Here is an 18,347-nt window from a genome sequence, read left to right as displayed (position 1 = left end):
TGATTTAACCTGTATGCAGTGAAAATCTAAAACAATATGCTGTAGATTCGTTTTGCTCTTCAGACGTATGAATGTACAATGCAGATAGAGAGCAATTTTTCATCCCATTAGCTCTCTAATCAGAATGAGATGAGCTAAAGCTTGGGTGATTGTCTGGAATGCATTCTAGTATTTTTCAGCATATCAGTGGTGCACAAGGCAGTGAAAATTCTCCACACCACCAGCCAACCTGTCTTGCTCTCGAAAGACAAACAAAGAGCAAGAGAAAATAGTAATTTGATGAGAGAAATTTTGAAGAAAATGCAATAATTTGAAGGACTCATTAGCAGACCAAACTGAGAGAGTTTTTGGGAAAACAATATTGCTCAGTTGAATGATTCTTTAAATGGATCTTTGAGAAATGAAATCTCATAAGGTGTAATTCAGTGATAACGCACAAAATATTTTGACTAATTTGTCTGAATGTTATCTGGGTGAGAAGATTTGCTCATGCAGTCAACAGCTTGATTAATTTGCTGCCATTTACTGTATGCTGTGACAGGAATTTAAGCTGTGAAATGAAACAGAGGATGTCCCATTTCCTTACAGCTTTCACACAGTTAATTTATGGTGTATAACAAGTTTAAGGTGAAGATTAGTGTGAGTCATGTTGGTGCAAATGGCCTAGTTGTATTTCTCCCCATTTTTTCATAAGCTTACTCAGAAATAGGTATAGGTTGTATATTGACTGAAGTAGGTGTTTTTTAGAAGAAGGCAGCAAAGGTCTCCAATTACATATCTGATGATGCTCCACTCCTGTGTCATACACTGATGTTAAAAATATCCGATATTAATTACCCTCAGTCCAGTTGGATGGTGTCCCACTGAAGAAACTCACAAACCTCAACCTTCCTCAGGAGTGCTTTGATTAGGAGAAGCTAGAGCAGGCACCTCTTTTGCCCTCTCAACAAACTCACAAGAAGCTGTAATGAGGTCAGTTCATCAGTCCTCTTATGCCCTGACTACTACTTTCTGATTAAATATACTGCAGAAATGTGCTGAGTCAGGGGATTGCATGCAGTTAAGTTGAAACATGGCCTTGTTCCCTCCATACAAGTTATTTGTAAGGCAAATGCTTTTTAAGCGAGAATAAAGTCTATTTCAAAGATAGTGAGTCCATATGGCTTGGTTACTATGCCATGCTTGGTCTTGTGGCTTATCATTGCGGAATGTCATAACAAACTTCTAATCAATGGCTGTTCATAGGCACTACTGTATATGTTGTAGCACACTTCAGATTTTTTTGTACTTAACTCTGCTTCAACTAATACAGCAAACATCAGAAGTTAACGATGAAGAAATATAGCTTCAAGTTTTAAAAACTTGTATAGGTTGTGTATCCCTGTCAAGGGACTGTACAATCTTGTTAGCCATAATCTTTAATTATTTACATATTAATTGATGAACTCTATGTGGTGTCTCCAATCTGAGACTGATTTAACAGTTTAGTATGAAAAGTGCAGGAAATTAAAACCAGGTGTTAAAATAGAGCTCATTGGACATTCAACCCTGGAACATAGATTGAAGATTTGACCATAGATATTGGGTGGAAAAGGAGGATCTGTTGTGGATTTAGTCCACAGTTTCTGACTCCTTGTGTGTGAAATGAAAGTAATCTATCTGTGGCATCTAATTTCCCAAGTCATTGACTTTGACATTCCCAATCTGCACTGTCTTCTGTAAGAAACAGTTACAGAAGAAAAGATGAAAGCATTTCTGTCACTTGAATTGCAAATATTTAAATGTATGTTTATAAATTGTGTGAGAGGTAGCCTAATTATAGTGCATGGGGCTTGAGGGGCTCGTTACTGATTGCCAATAGGCGGAGGGGCTCGCTACTGATTGTCAGGAGGCGGAGGGGCTCGTTGCTGACTGCCAGGAGGGGTCCGAGTCCGTTGCTGACTGCCATGAGGGATCCGAGTTTGCTGCATCACCCCTGGAGGGGTCCGAGACAGCTGCTGTTCCCTGGGCAGCCACTAATGTCCAGTTCCCCGTGGCCGTCGAAGAGACTGTCCAGTTCCCCGTGGACATCAACGAGCTGCCATTCCCACCCTGGTCTATGCCGCCTACCCCACCTTAGTCTGTGTGTCTGTCAGTGTTGTTTAATCTTGTCTTCTGTTTTATGTTACTTTTTGGGATGCTAGGTGGTGTCCTTTTGAGGGGGGTAGTGTCAGGATTCTGTCTCTTTGTCAGTCAGGTTTATTGGTGACAGGATCCTGACACCCATGTTCTGTGTTTGTGTTGAGCATATAGCTCAGTGTTTATCTCCATGCCATGTGCTCTATCTGTCTTTGCTTATGTCTCTGTGTGGGCGCACGGCTTCAGGTTTGGTTTCCATGCCGTGCGCTCTTCTGTCTGTTTTGTGTTTCATGTTCAGAGCATGGTGTCTGGATCCTGACTCTTCTAGTTCGGTTTCGGTTCTGGCTTCGGGCTGTCATGCTCCATGTCTTGTCTTTCTTCCCACCCTCCCTTCCTTGGTCAGTCCCTCCTGTGTTAGTATGTCTGTTTTGGATGCCAGGAGGCGTCTGTCATGGGAGGGGTACTGTTACAGTCTCTCCTCGTGTTGAGTCCTTTGTCGAATCGCTTGTGTTTCCCCTGTCGGTAGGTTCCTGTCTGTTCATGTATCATCAGTCGGTTTTCTTTTTTGTTTGAGATTTCAAGTTTATCATTCTGTTTTCCCCACTCCTGGGTGTTTTGGTTTGTATTTTTGTTCTTTGTCAAATAAAGCCCACATTATTGCCTTCCTGCGTTTGTGTCCTGCTTTACTCACTCATTTCCTGACACATTCACTCTAATTACATTTGGCCATCAGGAGATGCCGCCAAGTACATGACACAGACTCAATGATGGCTCAAATGACACAAAATGGAACTGAATGAGATCTTGTTACTCGTGCCTGGATGCTTTGGAGAGAGCGCATACCTTTAGTCATTGTTGTACTTTCATGTGTAATTAGTTATTATGTACAATTGTTTTGTTTTATTTGTTTAAAGAGGCTTTTGGACATTTGGAGACGTTTTTGGACATTGGGTTAAATTATTTTTATAATGCTATAACTTTTGTTTGCTTTGTGGTATCGACACAAAATTTTACTCTGTTACAGGTGACATGATTGAAATATTTTTTTTTTTTTTTCAGAGCTACCTTATTTGCACCCTGAGTATAATGTCAAATAAAAAAGTGTTTTTTTTTTGTTTTTGTTTTTTTTTATGATACCAAACAATTGACCCTCTTTGTTGTTTTTTGTTTTTTTGTAAAGTTATAAACCTTTAATTTTGGACATGCTACTGAAACAGTAAATCTTTAAAAACATCTTCAGTGCTTAAAGGGTTAATCCTTATGTGAAATTGGAAGAATGTAGAATGTCTCAGGGTATCACTAGCCTCAAGTGAGTTGAGTGAATAGTTGTAAAACCCATATCTGCACTGACTGATCCATTCTGCTTCTCTTCATTTCTAGAGGAGGAACTTTAGCTTGCTGGTCAGTCTGTCTTGGCTGGTTGGCTGGGGAATGATCCTGCTTGCAGCTCGGTTTTACTGGATGGGCAACAAGCCACCAAACTTCTCTAACTCAGACAACCCAGCAGCTGATTCACCTCATTTCCTCACCAGAGCACTCACATTCCTGTATCTGCCAGCTGTCAATGCCTGGCTCCTCCTTTCCCCAGATAGACTCAGCTTTGACTGGTCCATGGATGCTCTTCCTCTGCTCAGAACCATCACTGATTGGAGGAACCTTCAATCTGTTACATTTTACTCAGGATTTGCTCTCCTGGCCTGGTTTGGCCTGAGAAGCAAGGGACCCTCTACAATCAGTGAAACGAATGGAAAATCCTGCATGAGCAATGGAAAGTCTCAAACTAATGGGAACTGTCATAGTCACTATGACAACATGTCCCTCCAGTACAGAAACCACTACATAGACTCAAAATCGTTATACTCCCCCAGTAGAAAAAATGGTTATCATAAACCCAATTCCTTCAAAACTCAAAGATCTCTCCCAGCTACAGAGAACCTGGTGGTCTTTTCGCTTGGGCTGTTGGCTTTACCCTTTATTCCAGCCACCAACCTGTTTTTCTACGTGGGCTTTGTGGTGGCCGAGCGGGTGCTCTACATCCCCAGTATGGGCTTCTGTCTGCTACTGACCGTGGGGCTGAGGACTATGTTTTTTCGCTCCAAATCAAGACACTCTAGAGTTGTCCTGCTGAGCTGTGCAGTGGGCTTGATGATACTCTACAGCCTTAAGACTGTTAGGAGGAACCAGGACTGGCAGAATGAGGAGATGCTTTACAGGTCTGGCATTGCTGTAAACCCTGCTAAAGGTATGCTTGGAGAATACTGGAGAGAGATGATTAATTTAAGTTTAACTTACATCTTCTACATCACCAATAACCAATTCTGCTTGTATGCTGCTGTATCAGATATCACAGCAAGGGATATATAATCATAATGGTGTCATGTCAGTATCACAAAATTAAATACTCCATTAAAAATGTATGTCTTCATAATGCTTTTCTTTGTGTCCCTCAGCTTGGGGTAACCTTGGTAATGTCTTGAAAAACCAAGAAAAAATGGCTGAGGCAGAGAAAGCATATAGAAATGCACTTTATTACAGAGGCAATATAGCAGACATGCTCTACAACCTGTGAGTTGATACACAAAAACACTTACACAAGCACATATGTTCACATGAAATCATTCATTGGTAAATAAAGAGAGGGATGGGATGTCTGTATAAAGGGTTTAAGATCTTTTTACAAGCCAATGTTTATTTTTAATCTATGTTTTTATGATTGACTACATAGATCTCTCTCCCACTGTTGTCTGCATGGCATTAACTCTTCACAGGACAGTGCAAGGCTATGATAATTCAAGTTCAAACGGCACAGTTTTCCATGGAAACACACAATCCAAAAAACAAGATTTGCTGGGCAAAAGACAGAACAAATGTACACAAAATAGATTACAATAAGGTTCCATTCATTAACATTAGTTAATTCAATAGGTATCATGAACAAAATAAATAATTATATATCTTTCACAACATTTATAAATCTTTGTTAATGTTAGTGAATGAAAATACTATTCTTCATTGTTAGTTCATGTTAGTTCATATTGCATTAACTAATGAAATTAACATCTAGCTAAGGTTAATAAATGCTGTAAAAGTATTGTTCAATGTTAGTTCATGTTAACTAATGTTAACAAATGGAGCATTATTGTAGTGTTAACGTTTTTTTTTTTTTTTTTTTTAATGCAGGGAACTGCCAAATATGATGATCCCCTTGCAAGGGACCCTCTTATTAAAAAAATAAAGACAGCTATGAATTTTCATGTATAAAGACCCATTTATACAGTGTGAGAAAAATAGTATGTGTGATATTATAAATACTGCATGTTGTTGGCAAAATTAAATAACTGGCTTATATATTGTCGTTGTAGTAAAGCCAAAAAAATTATAAAAATATTACTTTGAAAATATTAATACTTTCTATTAATTTGACAGCATATATTTTTTCTACCCACTAATAGAGTATCGTTAGATGTATATAAAAAAAAAAAAAAAAGAGGAAGAAAAAAAAAACAGCGTGACAGCGATTTCATTTGTCCTGATTTGCAAGCTTGGAGGGTAGCATGCAGGCACCTCTAACACCCATTAACCCTGGAGAGAAGCAAATAATTCTGTTTAAAACTGTTAAACCCTCATACTCTGTGTCCTCATTCTATCTCTTGTCTCTCCAGCAGAGGAAAAGAATGAATTTGGTAGGATCTCTTGGACCATTCAGTCCTCAAGCACCAGAAAACTGTTACTTCCTGTTAAGCTGTGTGGTTTATTTCATTCAGGGGTTTGCTGTTACAAGAGAGTGAGCGATTCTCTGAGGCTCTGCATTACTATAAACAGGCCATTGGGAGCAGACCAACTCTGGCCTGTGAGTTCAACTCTTCATTTTCTCTCTAATTTGTTTTATTTTAGCTTATTGACAAAGTGAAAGAGTTTGTTACTGGGTAAATGGTCTATTGAGAACTGTTTTAGTTTTCCCTCTTTTCATCACCACCTCTCTTTTTATGTCCTCTTTTTCAAAGCTGCATACTTGAACATGGGCATTATCCTGGTGTCCCAGGGGAATATTGAAGAGGCCAAGCACACTTTCCACACCTGCGTAGACATCCCTGATGAGAACCTGAAGGACCCTCATGCCCACAAGAGCTCTGTCACCAGCTGCTTGTACAACCTGGGCAAGCTGCTTCATGAGCAGGGCCAACACGAGGTACATCATCAGCCAGACTTTTGCTAAAAACAAATGTTGCACACGTGAGATCAGCCATGGCTGTTTGCTAATCAAGTATGTCATGAAATCTGCACAAATATCAGCTAATAATCTTGTGATATTAATCATGTAAGAGGTATAGTCTAGATTGCTAATGCAGTGATGTTCTTGAATGAATGACTCCTTAAGTGTTTAGAATGAAAGTTCTCCTTGTCACAATATCACATGCTGTTCTTGTGTGCTCCACAGGAGGCACTGTCCATGTATAAGGAGGCTGTACAAAAGACGCCTCGACAATTTGCGCCACAGAGTTTGTACAACATGATGGGTCAGTGTTGTTCAATTCTCACTTTATGTGCATTGTAATGACTCATTTGCAGTATTTGATATTCGAAAACACTATGTGTACATATATAAATAAAAAATGTATGTAATAAATCAGTATCCTCTCAATCTGGGGCTTTGTACTGATCCTCTACAGGTTTTAGTTTAAATTCAATTCTCATTTCATTTTCATTTTTATTTTTATTGCTGCTTTTCACAGTATACGTGGTTTGAAAGCAGCTTTACAGAAGGTCATGCCTTAATGTCCCCGCTGAGCAGCTTTATAGAAAACATATCCAGTGGATCATTGTAATTGACAATTTTGGACACCAAAATATTTTTATACTTCAAATTCTGTCTCCAGATCCACAATCCACCCTTTTCTTCTTTTTAAAGAGAGTCAAATAAACATGCCTCTCATAGCTAAAATGCATGTAGAGTCTGTAGTCTGGACTTCCTAAATTACCTGCTTTCTTAAGAGCTGAATGTGACACAAGTTTTTTGTGCTGCTTTAAAAAAGATTGTTTTAAATGTGATCTTAAAGGAATAATTCACCAAAAAAGGAAAAATCTATCATAATTTACTCACCCTCATGTCATTCTAAACCCTTTTTATATTTTTTATCCCCTTTTTCTCCCAGTTTGGAATGCCCAATTCCCACTACTTAGTAGGTCCTCTTGGTGGTGCGGTTACTCACCTCAATCCGGGTGTCAGAGGACATGTCTCAGTTGCCTCCGCTTCTGAGATTGTCAATCCACACATTTTATCACGTGGCTCATTGTGCATGACACCACGGAGACTCCCAGCATGTGAACGCTCATGCTGCTCTCCGCGATCCACGCACAAATTGCCACGTGCCCCATTGAGAGTGAGAACCACTAATCGCGACCACGAGGAGGTTACCCCATGTGGCACTACCCTCCCTAGCAACCGGGCCAATTTGGTTGCTTAGGAGACCTGGCTGGAGTCACTCAGCATGCCCTGGATTCGAACTCACGACTCCAGGGGTGGTAGTCAGTGTCAATACTCGCTGAGCTACCCAGGCCTCCCGTTCTAAACACTTTTGAGATGATTTTTCTTTTTTTTATTGCTTTACTTAGGGCTTCTATGGGGAATAATAATGTCTGAAGATGTTACGAATCTAATATATATAAAGACACACACACACACACATATATAGATAGATAGAAAAAGATAGATAGATACATAGATAGTGTGTCCATGCATGACTGATTCAATATCCTGAAAATCGTATTATTTTTCAGAGATGTGATGAGTGTTAACGAAAAAAGAGATAGGGGAAGAGAATAAAATACGGGGCAGAAAAATGGGAGCAGAGAAGCCAGGAGAACTTAATATATTTATTCAGATAGAGAGTATGACTGATTCTGGAGTTATGAGAGCTGAAGTTTGATGAAGAGGCTGTACATTCCATTTCAAAGGTCATGACTCTGGTGTTAGCATTCCTAATGTCAGCTAGTGATCGACCGATGTGGGTTTTTTTAATATCCAAGAGCAGGATGGCTGTTAGGCCAATACAATGCTGATATATCACACAATTTAATATAGTAAATAACATAAACATAAAATTGCTAAAAAAAAAAAAAAAAAAAAAGGAATAAACTTATTTAACACTATATTTAATCAATTTCACTTCGTTAGTTTTAGTTGCTCGGCCCTAAGATGCTTCAGTTCAGGTTGCTGAACCTGAACTGCACTTTGTGCTCAGCAGGCAGAGTAGATGACAAGCATAATGAATTATGATTGGACACCACTGATTATGAATTAAAAAGTGTAAGCCACAGGGAATATTCTTCTATTTAATATCTTATACTGAACAGTAGGTGCAATCATGCAATACAGCCTCAGACCCTGTTGGATATTGGTATGAATTTGTTGCTGCATTACACAAATGGCATGAGTGACCCTACATATCGATTTATGCAAATCGAATGTACGCCTAACTAAAACGACGGACAGGAGAATGCTGACCGTGCAAATAAAGTCATCATATCAACAGGATCTTATGACATAACTGGTAGTTTAAATGCCAAAGCATGCAAAATACAGCCTTACATCCAATTACTGCATGCCTGCTGATTTCGATTTAATGATAGACTGAAACCAAGGAAGCTTCCATAATAGTTGGTCTGATATTACTGTGAGAGGGTCTGAACAGTATGTCTCTGGAAGATGCCTAGCAGCATGGGTTTCTGCAAGGGAAGACTCTAGACAGACACTGAAAAGGTGGAATAGAAACTGCATCTGAAACAGTTGTTCTCAACCAGGGGTGGGGACCCACTAATGGGCCTCAGTACATTTCCAGGGGCCTCAAGATCTTTAAAATTATCTAGATAGGAAGATTATTATGATTTAAATATTTTTTACATGATAAAACTTACAGAAAATGTTAAAATTAATACTCCTTTCAACATTTTGCTTTAATGAAGAATATACAGTTTTAGACGTTCTGGAGTACAAATTATAATGATTAATAGATTTAATCTATTGTCGATAGTAGTTTCTTTCATTAAAACTTGAAAACAGGCTTTGTCATTATTACAGTAGAAACAGAGGAAATATCTTATAATAATAAAATACCCTACATGGAAGGCCTTTGAATATTTTCTCTGACAGTGGGGGGCCTTGAAGTCAAAGGATGGAGAACCACTAATCAAAATACATTCAGGTACATTTTCAAACACATTAATGGTATTCGGTGGGCATGCATGCATTTATAAATAAATTACGCTGCAACAACTGATGATGGCCATTATGCTTTAAAATATAAAATCAAATATGCTTATATGACAGTTTAAAGCTGCTCTGAAGCTGCCATCATTTATGCAAAGCAGTGTACAAAACTTACACCAAGGCTGAGTTTGTAGAGTAGGGAGATTTATGCAGAGTTTGGAATGGCACACCACCCCCACTACCTCCACCGTGTGTGTCAATGGCAGAAATAGCATGGAAGTACGGTAGTATGCAATTGCGAACCCAGCCCTAGTCTAGTTTCAAAACTTTCTGCTGAAATACTATTCCAAAGCGTTTTAAAACAAATGATTAAAAACAACTTAAAACTGATTCTGCTGGTATAGAGCAGGCATAACACAGCTATGTAAAGATACCTTTAAAAGCTTGAATTCTCTACTAGAAAAACGAATATAAAATTGATCTTGTTACCTGCTAAAATCTCCTACGACGGATGTTGGTATGCTGCTGCAGAAGGAATCATACAGCTGTAAATAAAGGATTTGTTGCTGCCAAAAGAACGATGTGACATCACAATCAGCTGAAGGACCTCTGCGGTCCCTGCAGGTGCAGCTGGAGATGTTTTAAATACTCTTCGACGACATATCCGAAGAAAGATCTTTATCTCTTCTCCAGCCTAGCGCACATAGTTGACGGTAGACTGCTGCGTTAGCTGAATTAGAAGACTCCCTTTATAAGGGCTCTGGTGATAGCTGCCTGTAACAACATTTTAAAATAATGCTCTAAAATAATGCTGTCTTGCTCAAGTATGAGATCTTTCGATAACATAATCGCTTCGTCAGCTGCAGTTTATATGTTGCGTTTAGTGACAGCGTGGGTAGATCGGTGCCACTGTTGAGATGTTAATACTCCATCTAGTAGGCTCAGGCATGGCCGGAGATGACGTTTCCTTCGGTGTGTTTGTGGATGGGGATTCCAGGAACGACGATACTACGATACTCATACGATACTCGATCAGCTCCCCGATCTTCTAGGAAAAAGGTACTCTCTGGGTCTGAAGCTCGAGATGAGGCATGGAGGTGGGAATACAAGGAGAAAATAGCGAAAAGTATGACTGCAGGAGGCTTGAGAAGCACTGCGTGTTACCATGCTGCTGCAGCCACACCGCTACGATGCGTTGGTGGGTTATATATCATTTGATGAGGAAAAAAGGGGTTCTGATTGACTAACGTAGCAAGGTGTGCCAGGGTGACCTATCAGCCTGTGCCACAGAGTTTCCTAACTGAACTTAATTTGTCATTAAGCCTACGTAATAATTAATGGTTATTTGTTTTATTTGTGTGCTATAATGTGCTTTTTTTTTATAGTGTAAATTTTAGTTTTATAATGAAATAAATTAATATGGTGGCACAATTATATTTTTGTCTACAAAACTAATTTCAAACATTTAAGCATATGCCTTCAGATCAAAAGATTTTTAAGATCATGAGAAACATTTCAGTCAAGTGTTTCAAAACTTTTGACCGGTAGTGTAAATTGAAATGTTTTGATATCCTGGTCAGTTTCCGTGTCAATTTTAAATTTATGATGCTGACATACAAAGCATTACACAGCTTGGCTCCTTATTATTTATCTGCATTGTTAATCCCTCACACCCCAAATCGCAGACTGCGCTTCTCACAGTCTAATTTGTTGACTGTTCCACAAACCCGCTTAAAATCTATGGATGACCGGGCTTTTTCTGTCTATGCTCCTACCCTTTGGAACTCTCTTCCTCTAGAACTTAGGGAAGCTCAGACCTATGACATTTTTAAAGCTCAACTCAAGACATACTTTTTTAAACTAGCATTTGCTTGCTGATGTTTACTTGTATTTTTTTATTGAGCTATGTACTGCTTATTTTGTGTACAGCGCTTTGAGAAGCTGCTTTTAAAGGCGCACTATAAAATAAAGTTTATTATTATTATTACTATTATCACAAGAAAAAGTCACACACAAAAAATACATTTGATTAGATATAATTAGGGGACACAGTTGTCCAGCATCTGCAAAGAGCATCAAAAACTAGCAATAGTAAATTTACATTTAGCAGGGAAATAAATTTACAGCGCAAATTATGGTTACTCCAGGGATGCTTGTGCATTTGCATTAGATGCTGGAAATGTCCCGCCCCTCACTGAAACTGAAAATATGATTGGTTAGCAAATATCCAGTCACGTCTGAAATGAACATTCTGATTGTTGGATCAACTTAGTCGTACTGTCTGTCTTGCCTGTGCCATCAGTTGCGCTCCCGCCTCCCGCAACTCTGTGCACGTTTAGAGAGAATCTCCGTACACTTTTTAAAATAATAATAATTAAAAATGACACAATTCACTCAATGGTGCTGCGGCATCGTGTTATTAGATTGAAAAAGTTCCGGGTCAAAAGCTTACTCGTTGTACTGGTCGGCCATATGTATCATCACTTATTTTAGGTGGGCATACACAAAATCTTAAGAAAGATTGGTGGGCATACGGCATATGCCCTAGACTACACTACTGCCTCGATGGGAAGAAAACGCTGGATTTTCATGAAGTTCATGAATTACATCTTTTTAAACCAGATATCTGCATATTTGCAGATGGTATATAATAGAAGTTTTATTGATATTTGCCTTTTATCATTAGAAAAGTTACAAGGAATTGTTAAGGAGAGGCTGATAGAATACGTGCTTTAGAGTTAAACAAATGAGCGCTCCACAGTAAGCTGGATCTGCTCAAGTTTTGTGAGGTTGGTTTATTACATCTGTTTAAACGAGATATGCGCATATTTGCAGACGGTATATGATATTAGTTTTATTGATATTTGCCTTTATATTATTAGACAAGATAGTTAAAAGTTACAGTGAACTGTTGAGGAGAGAGAGGGAGAATGAAACAGGCGAGCACTTTAACATTATGAGCTCAAACGCTTCTGCCGCAGCTCTGATATGCGGACCGTTTAAATGACACTGTGTTGCACACTGGTCTATTATTGTAGTAACACGATGGCACGTAAAAACAACAAAATGAACATTGGTTGTTTACATGTCTCAGTCGCTTCAATGCAAGCAGGCGATTTTCAGCCCCCTCAAGAAAACAAATCGAGCAATGAGGAAAATGTATTTACGGTTATTTGCGATAATTACAAAATTCAGAATATCGCCTGATTTATTGGCCTCGACCACTAATGTCTGCACAACCACCCATATAATAATGATTTTAACAAATAGTTTTGTAAACTCTGTTGCTCAGGGTCAGTTATGTTCTTCTGTGTGTCTGGGTCAGATTCATTTACATATATTGTTGTGTTACAGACTATAGCTGTCTTATCTGGCTCACACATGGGTGGAATATTTCTGAGGGGTTTAGAAATGCAAACATTCTCTCTGCAAACGGAGCATTCCAGAAAGACTCATGACGATGAATCATGTACTGTAGCTCTGAGCATAACTGGAAAGATCTTCCACACATCTCCTCAAACTCCTCCCATTACATATTGTTTTCTCAGTTTACAGTTGGAAGTGTATGATTTGCTGACATGAAGAGAAGGCCATTCTGGGTAATGCTACAGTATACAGTATGTCCTTTCTGACTTTGATCCCACAGGTGAGGCCTATATGAGGCTGAACAATCTAGAAGAGGCAAGTTATTGGTACAGAGAGTCACTGAAGGCCAAACCTGACCACATTCCTGCCCACCTGACCTATGGAAAGCTGCTGTCCATCACGGTTAGTTAACCTGACAAAAACATTTTTCTGATTTGACATTATGTATAATCTGGGTATAAATAAAGTGGCTCCAAAAAAACTGCTTTTGTGTTGTTCCCAATCATGAGAAAAAGTTTGTGTTGATTCAACAAAGCAATTAAAAGTTATAGCATTACAAATATAATTTATCCTAGTGTACAAAAACGTCTCCAAACAAATAAAACATAATAATTGTACATAAGAACTAATTACACATGCAAACACAACAATGACTAAAAGTTTTCATAGCTTGCAGACATAATTTTAGTAATGAGATTTCACAGAATGAGTGCCATTTGACTCAATGAGTCTGCATCATTGAGTCTGTGTCATGGACTTGATGCCATCTCCTGATAGCCATATGTAACATTCACCAATCATATGTCTCTCTGCCCAAAAATGTATGAATTTTGCACCGATCTGAACCCAATAAGATTGGATTAGCATTCTATGATTCTACATCATTTCAGATGACTTCATCTGATCCAGGAAAGCGAACGTGTTTTCAGCCAGATTGCAAGATGCCAGATAGACAGTTGCTGTGTACTTCGTGTCAATTATCTAATGATCTATGCATTCGATTACCTTGAGTGTGGGCTCGTTTGAAAGATAATCTCCTCCTCTAAGTGAGGGTATGTGATTTTATGTTCTGTTATTTTTCGTGAAGTTATAAGCGCAAATGCAGCATATAAGCAACACAAACATAAATGTCAAAGACATATACTTAGCTAATATTCGCTAGATTTTTGTCTGTGAGTAAATAAAATAGGCTGGTTGTATTTCCAACAACATATGACACATGGCTATTTGATGAGTTTGATGTTTTTACTTATTGCAATAATATGTACAGTGCAAAATCTTTAATAAATTATCAAAAAGAACACTTCTGATTTTTCTGCAAATTTCAAAGCATTTGTTCAGTTTTGCATTGTACATCTACATGCATTGTATAGTACAGCTTCTAAGCTTTCAAACAATACCTATTTTGTAGTTATTCATATTTCAACCATTTTTTATCATCTGAGCTTAAATGGTTAAATGAGTGTCCCATGTAAGTGTGGCCATTCCCTCTGAAATCTGAACTGAACATCTAGTCATAGTTATTTATAACACTCAACACTACTTGACTCATTGCTTCATATACAGTAGATTTAGACATAGCCAAACAAAAGGATGAAACCTGCTATTTTAATTTAATATTAACTTCAGTAGCCAATCACAATCTTCATCAAATACAATTTAGAAAGTTATTAACTTTTTAGCATAATTGTAAAAGTCTCAGGACAGATATTTTTTTTTGATGGGGAAAAGATACAGCGTATGAATGCTATATAAATTAAAGCCAAGTTCAACCAAAAATTTAATTTCTGTCACCATTTACTCAAACATATGTTGTTCCGAACCCGTATGACTTTTTTTTTTTTTTGTGTGTGTGTGTGTGAAACACAAAGGCAGAATCTTAGGGACTGACAGCCTCAATCACCATTCACTTTCATTGCATCTTTTTCCATACAATAAAAATGAATGGTGACACACTTCTGGTCACTTTTTATTGTCTTTACAAATTAGAAATAGGGAGACAAGTAAGAATGAATAATGTTTTGAGTGATAGATGACCTTTCATAAGGCTCATAATGCAGAGGATAGAAATAATTGCTTTGTCCTTGAGAAGACTGTTGATAGAAAGATACATCTCACACATCCACATGCACATCAGGTGGTTTTAAAGTGTGATGGGACTTTTAATGAACCTATAGGACACACTTTTTTTTTATCCCATCCCCTTTTTTTTTCTCGTATTATTCCACTACCAAGGGTGTCCTCCTGAATTAGAAATTACAATCACATTCACCGTGATGTAAATGGATAGAGGTGTTGAAGAAATGTCAAACAGCTGCATCCCCCACAGGATGTGATATTTCATATCCTCCCACTAATCTGATTTGGGTTTGTGTCCAAACACTGCTGGTCAAAAGTCCAAACTTTTCCTTTAAACTTGTTTCCTCAAACCATCCACCCTAAACTCCTTCCAACTCTGCACCAACCCCCAGGTGGTTAATTAAATGTAATTACTGTCTTATTGAAAACAGGTTATTGGTGAACTTTTGACCACCTGCTGAACAACTGCAGTGTATAATCTGGGTCATAAAACAGTCAAAGGGGCATCACACAAAAATGACTGAAGTTACATCATTTATTTCCTCAGACATTTTTTTATAGATCTAAAGAACGTAATTATTGGGAAAGCAGTTTTAAATTGGCCAGATAGATGCATTTGCCTCACACCTAATCTGATTCAAGAATATTTCTGTTCTATCTACTGTTACTTACTTATACAGTTGAGCTGTCTCTGTCTTTGAGTTGTAGGGGAAGGACATGTACTCAAGGAAAAAAAAATCTCAATTATTGGAGCAGGTTACACTGTCAATTGAAACTAAAGTTTTAATGCTTAAGTAGATTTAATCGTGGGCTGAGGCTGAAACAATAGCATGTTTTGTGTTTATCCGAAGTCATTTAATGGTTTTGAAAACTTAACATTAATTATTGTAGGCCTATACATTTAATAAACATTGTTTCTTTGAGGTAGTTAATTGCTATTCAAAAATAAAGCCAACATTTTCCATGGTAGGCCTATTTCTTGATCCTCTTTTCTCAAGTGCTTGCCAGAGAACCATTTAATGAAGCAAATCTAATAAAGCCTGACTTCTTTTAACTAGTATATTTGCAAAGGAAACACTAACATGGAAGCAATCAGCACTGAACCATAAATGAATTAAGAGAATTGCACATTAAAGACAGACACGCATTCAAACACACACAAATATGCTCACACTTTGTAACTGTATAGAAGCAGGGATCCCGCAGATCCTTAAAAGTCTTATAATGTCTTAAATTCGGTTTTCCCAAATTTAAGGTCATAAAAAGTCTTAAATATATTAACTGATACAGCAAAAGTCTTAATTATAATTTAAACTGGTCTTAAATTTGGGGCCGGAAAGACAGGAATCTTGATATGACCTAATGTGATTATCAAACTTCAAAAGATTTTGATCTGATTAAATAAATGCATGTGCTATGTCCAATAAAGTGAAAACGCGGCACTGTTGTATTTTCTCCAAGCACGCAGGGGATTGTGAATGTTTCCTGCTGTTGCAGAGTAGTTTGCAATCATTAGGCCATATCGGAAATTTATGACAAGCGATTTCTAATGATCAACTGTTGATAATGACGACGATATAGTGTTGATGAAATATACAATATTTATTTTTCATTGTTTATATTGTAATAAGTTTTAGATTATTGTAGGAGTGCACATTCCCTTCTTTTTCACAGTTTCCGTTATCTGTTTGAATGAGCAGTTGGAAGCAGTGAAGCGCATACATTTCAATATAAGAGTATTTCAGCCTTTACAGTTAAAAGTTCTGCACTGTGAGTCTTTTTTTTTTTTTTTTTTTTCTGTTTAAGAACTGCATCTGGAATTTTATTCAGTTTGGACTCTTGTGGCCTCTGTCTGGCCCTCCCCATCACAGGAAGACTAAGAATGTTTAATATAGGCTACCAATTTTAAATACTATTGGCAGATGAACTGCCTTTCTTTCAACATATTATTGTGTCAGCAGAATCCTATATTAGTCAACCTCTAATTTGTCTAAATTTAGTCATATAATGGTACATAAACCAATTTTAAGTGATCTATATAAACATGTCTTGAGTATTTTAAACTTATATATATCCTACCCTGTTTTACTGATAAGCATTGTTGAGGCCATGTTGAATGTGTACCCCTGCCTGTTTAAGTAAGAGTCTGTGATACATGATTTATTTTGAGTTTGTGTGGGTTTGTTTTGGTATGGGAATACGGCATTAATTTTATTTTTATTTGTTCAGGTCTTGGGAAAAGTCTTAAATTTGCTTTTAAAAACTCTGCAGCAACCCTGAGAATGGTTTTAAATATGCAGCCCTTGATGATAAATAATTGCTATAGAGCAGATTTAAAGGAACCTGTTGTTATAACTGTGTCTAACCCTTTAAGCTCGGGCCCACCGAGAAATAATTATACAAATATTAATAACGTATTGACCAACACAAAATAGGTATAGTTTCAAATCTCGGAAGCTGTACCTTACAATGCATGTAGGCATTATGACCAAAACTGAACAAGTGCTTTGAAATTTGCAGACAAATCAGAAGTGTTCCGTTTTGATCATTTATTAAAAATGTTGTACTGCACATATTATTGTTATTGGTAAAAACATAGCCATGTGTCATATGTCGTTGGAATGCTCTCAAAGAGTAGAATTCAACCAGCCTATTTGACAAAAATAGACAAAATATATTAATATATTAATAGCTAAGTATAAGTCTTTGACATTTATGTTGGTGTTGCTTATATGCCGCGTTTTTGCTTATAACTTAACGAAAAATAAACGGAACATAAAATTTCGCATACCATAAAAATAAAGCGAGTAATAGCTAAGTACATGTCTTTGACATACATGTTACATGTAAACAGGTGTTGCTTATAAGCCGTGTTTTCACTTATAACACAAAGCACTGTAATATGCTATCTGGCTAAAAACATGTTAGCTTTCCTAGATCAGATGACTTCATCAGAAATCATTTATTATGATTCCTATTAGGATTCAGATTGCTGCAACCAGAGGGGGAAGTCATCCAAATATGGGCAGAGGATCGTTCACTCTAATTGCATATGGCCACCAGGAGATGGCGCCAAGTACATGACACAGACTCAATGATGGCTCAAATGACACAGTATGGAACTGAATGAGATCTCGTTACTCATGACTGCATGCTTTGGAGAGAGAGCATACATTTATTCATTGTTGTATTTGCATATATAATAAGTTCTTTTGTACAATTATTGTTCTGTTTGTTTGAAGAGGCTTTTGGACATTGATAATGCTTTAACTTTTGATTGCTTTATCGTATCAATGCAAAATTCTAAGTTACAGGTGACATGATTGGTAACAAAGTTTTCCTGACATATATAATGCCCTGAAATATATAATGTAAAATCAGAAAAATAATAATAATAATAATAAAGTTAATTTTTGGCTTGTGTGATTTTTTTTTTTTTTTTTTTTTTTTTTTTATTATTTATTTATTTATTTTTATATATATCATTAAAAACATTTACTTTAAATTGATACCAAACCATTGACCCTCTTTGTTAGTTATAAACCTTTTAATTTTGGGCATGCCATTGAAACAGGAC

The 18,347-nt window shown here is 37.3% G+C and overlaps 1 protein-coding gene across 2 annotated transcripts; it reads left to right on the top strand.

Annotated features, from left to right (window-relative positions):
* Positions 1-3,388: 3,388 nt before the first annotated feature.
* Positions 3,389-17,904, top strand: LOC127439390 (protein O-mannosyl-transferase TMTC2-like). 2 transcript variants are annotated; one of them, XM_051695625.1, is made up of 8 exons: positions 3,389-4,360; positions 4,569-4,683; positions 5,883-5,968; positions 6,123-6,307; positions 6,557-6,635; positions 12,972-13,093; positions 13,582-13,743; positions 17,752-17,885. In XM_051695625.1, the coding sequence occupies exons 1-7, from the start codon at positions 3,550-3,552 to the stop codon at positions 13,699-13,701; spliced, it is 1,518 nt and encodes a 505-aa protein (XP_051551585.1). In that variant the 5' UTR covers positions 3,389-3,549; the 3' UTR covers positions 13,702-13,743; positions 17,752-17,885. The 2 variants fall into 2 exon arrangements, with proteins under 2 accessions (XP_051551585.1, XP_051551586.1); XM_051695626.1 differs by lacking the exon at positions 13,582-13,743 and having other exon boundaries at positions 17,752-17,904.
* The last annotated feature ends 443 nt before the right edge of the window (positions 17,905-18,347 follow it).

Source organism: Myxocyprinus asiaticus, unplaced genomic scaffold, assembly GCF_019703515.2.
Source record: "Myxocyprinus asiaticus isolate MX2 ecotype Aquarium Trade unplaced genomic scaffold, UBuf_Myxa_2 HiC_scaffold_142, whole genome shotgun sequence".
NCBI classification, from domain to species: Eukaryota; Metazoa; Chordata; class Actinopteri; order Cypriniformes; family Catostomidae; genus Myxocyprinus; species Myxocyprinus asiaticus.
Note: the sequence above shows the minus strand (reverse complement) of the source record. Positions and strands in the feature narration are given on the sequence as shown.

Coding starts and splice junctions, on each gene's coding strand:
- LOC127439390 (XM_051695625.1), top strand. CDS start 3,550: ATGATCCTGCTTGCAGCTCGGTTTTACTGGATGGGCAACAAGCCACCA. Junction 5,969..6,122: donor GAGCAGACCAACTCTGGCCT/GTGAGTTCAACT, acceptor TCTTTTTCAAAG/CTGCATACTTGAACATGGGC. Junction 6,636..12,971: donor GAGTTTGTACAACATGATGG/GTCAGTGTTGTT, acceptor TTGATCCCACAG/GTGAGGCCTATATGAGGCTG.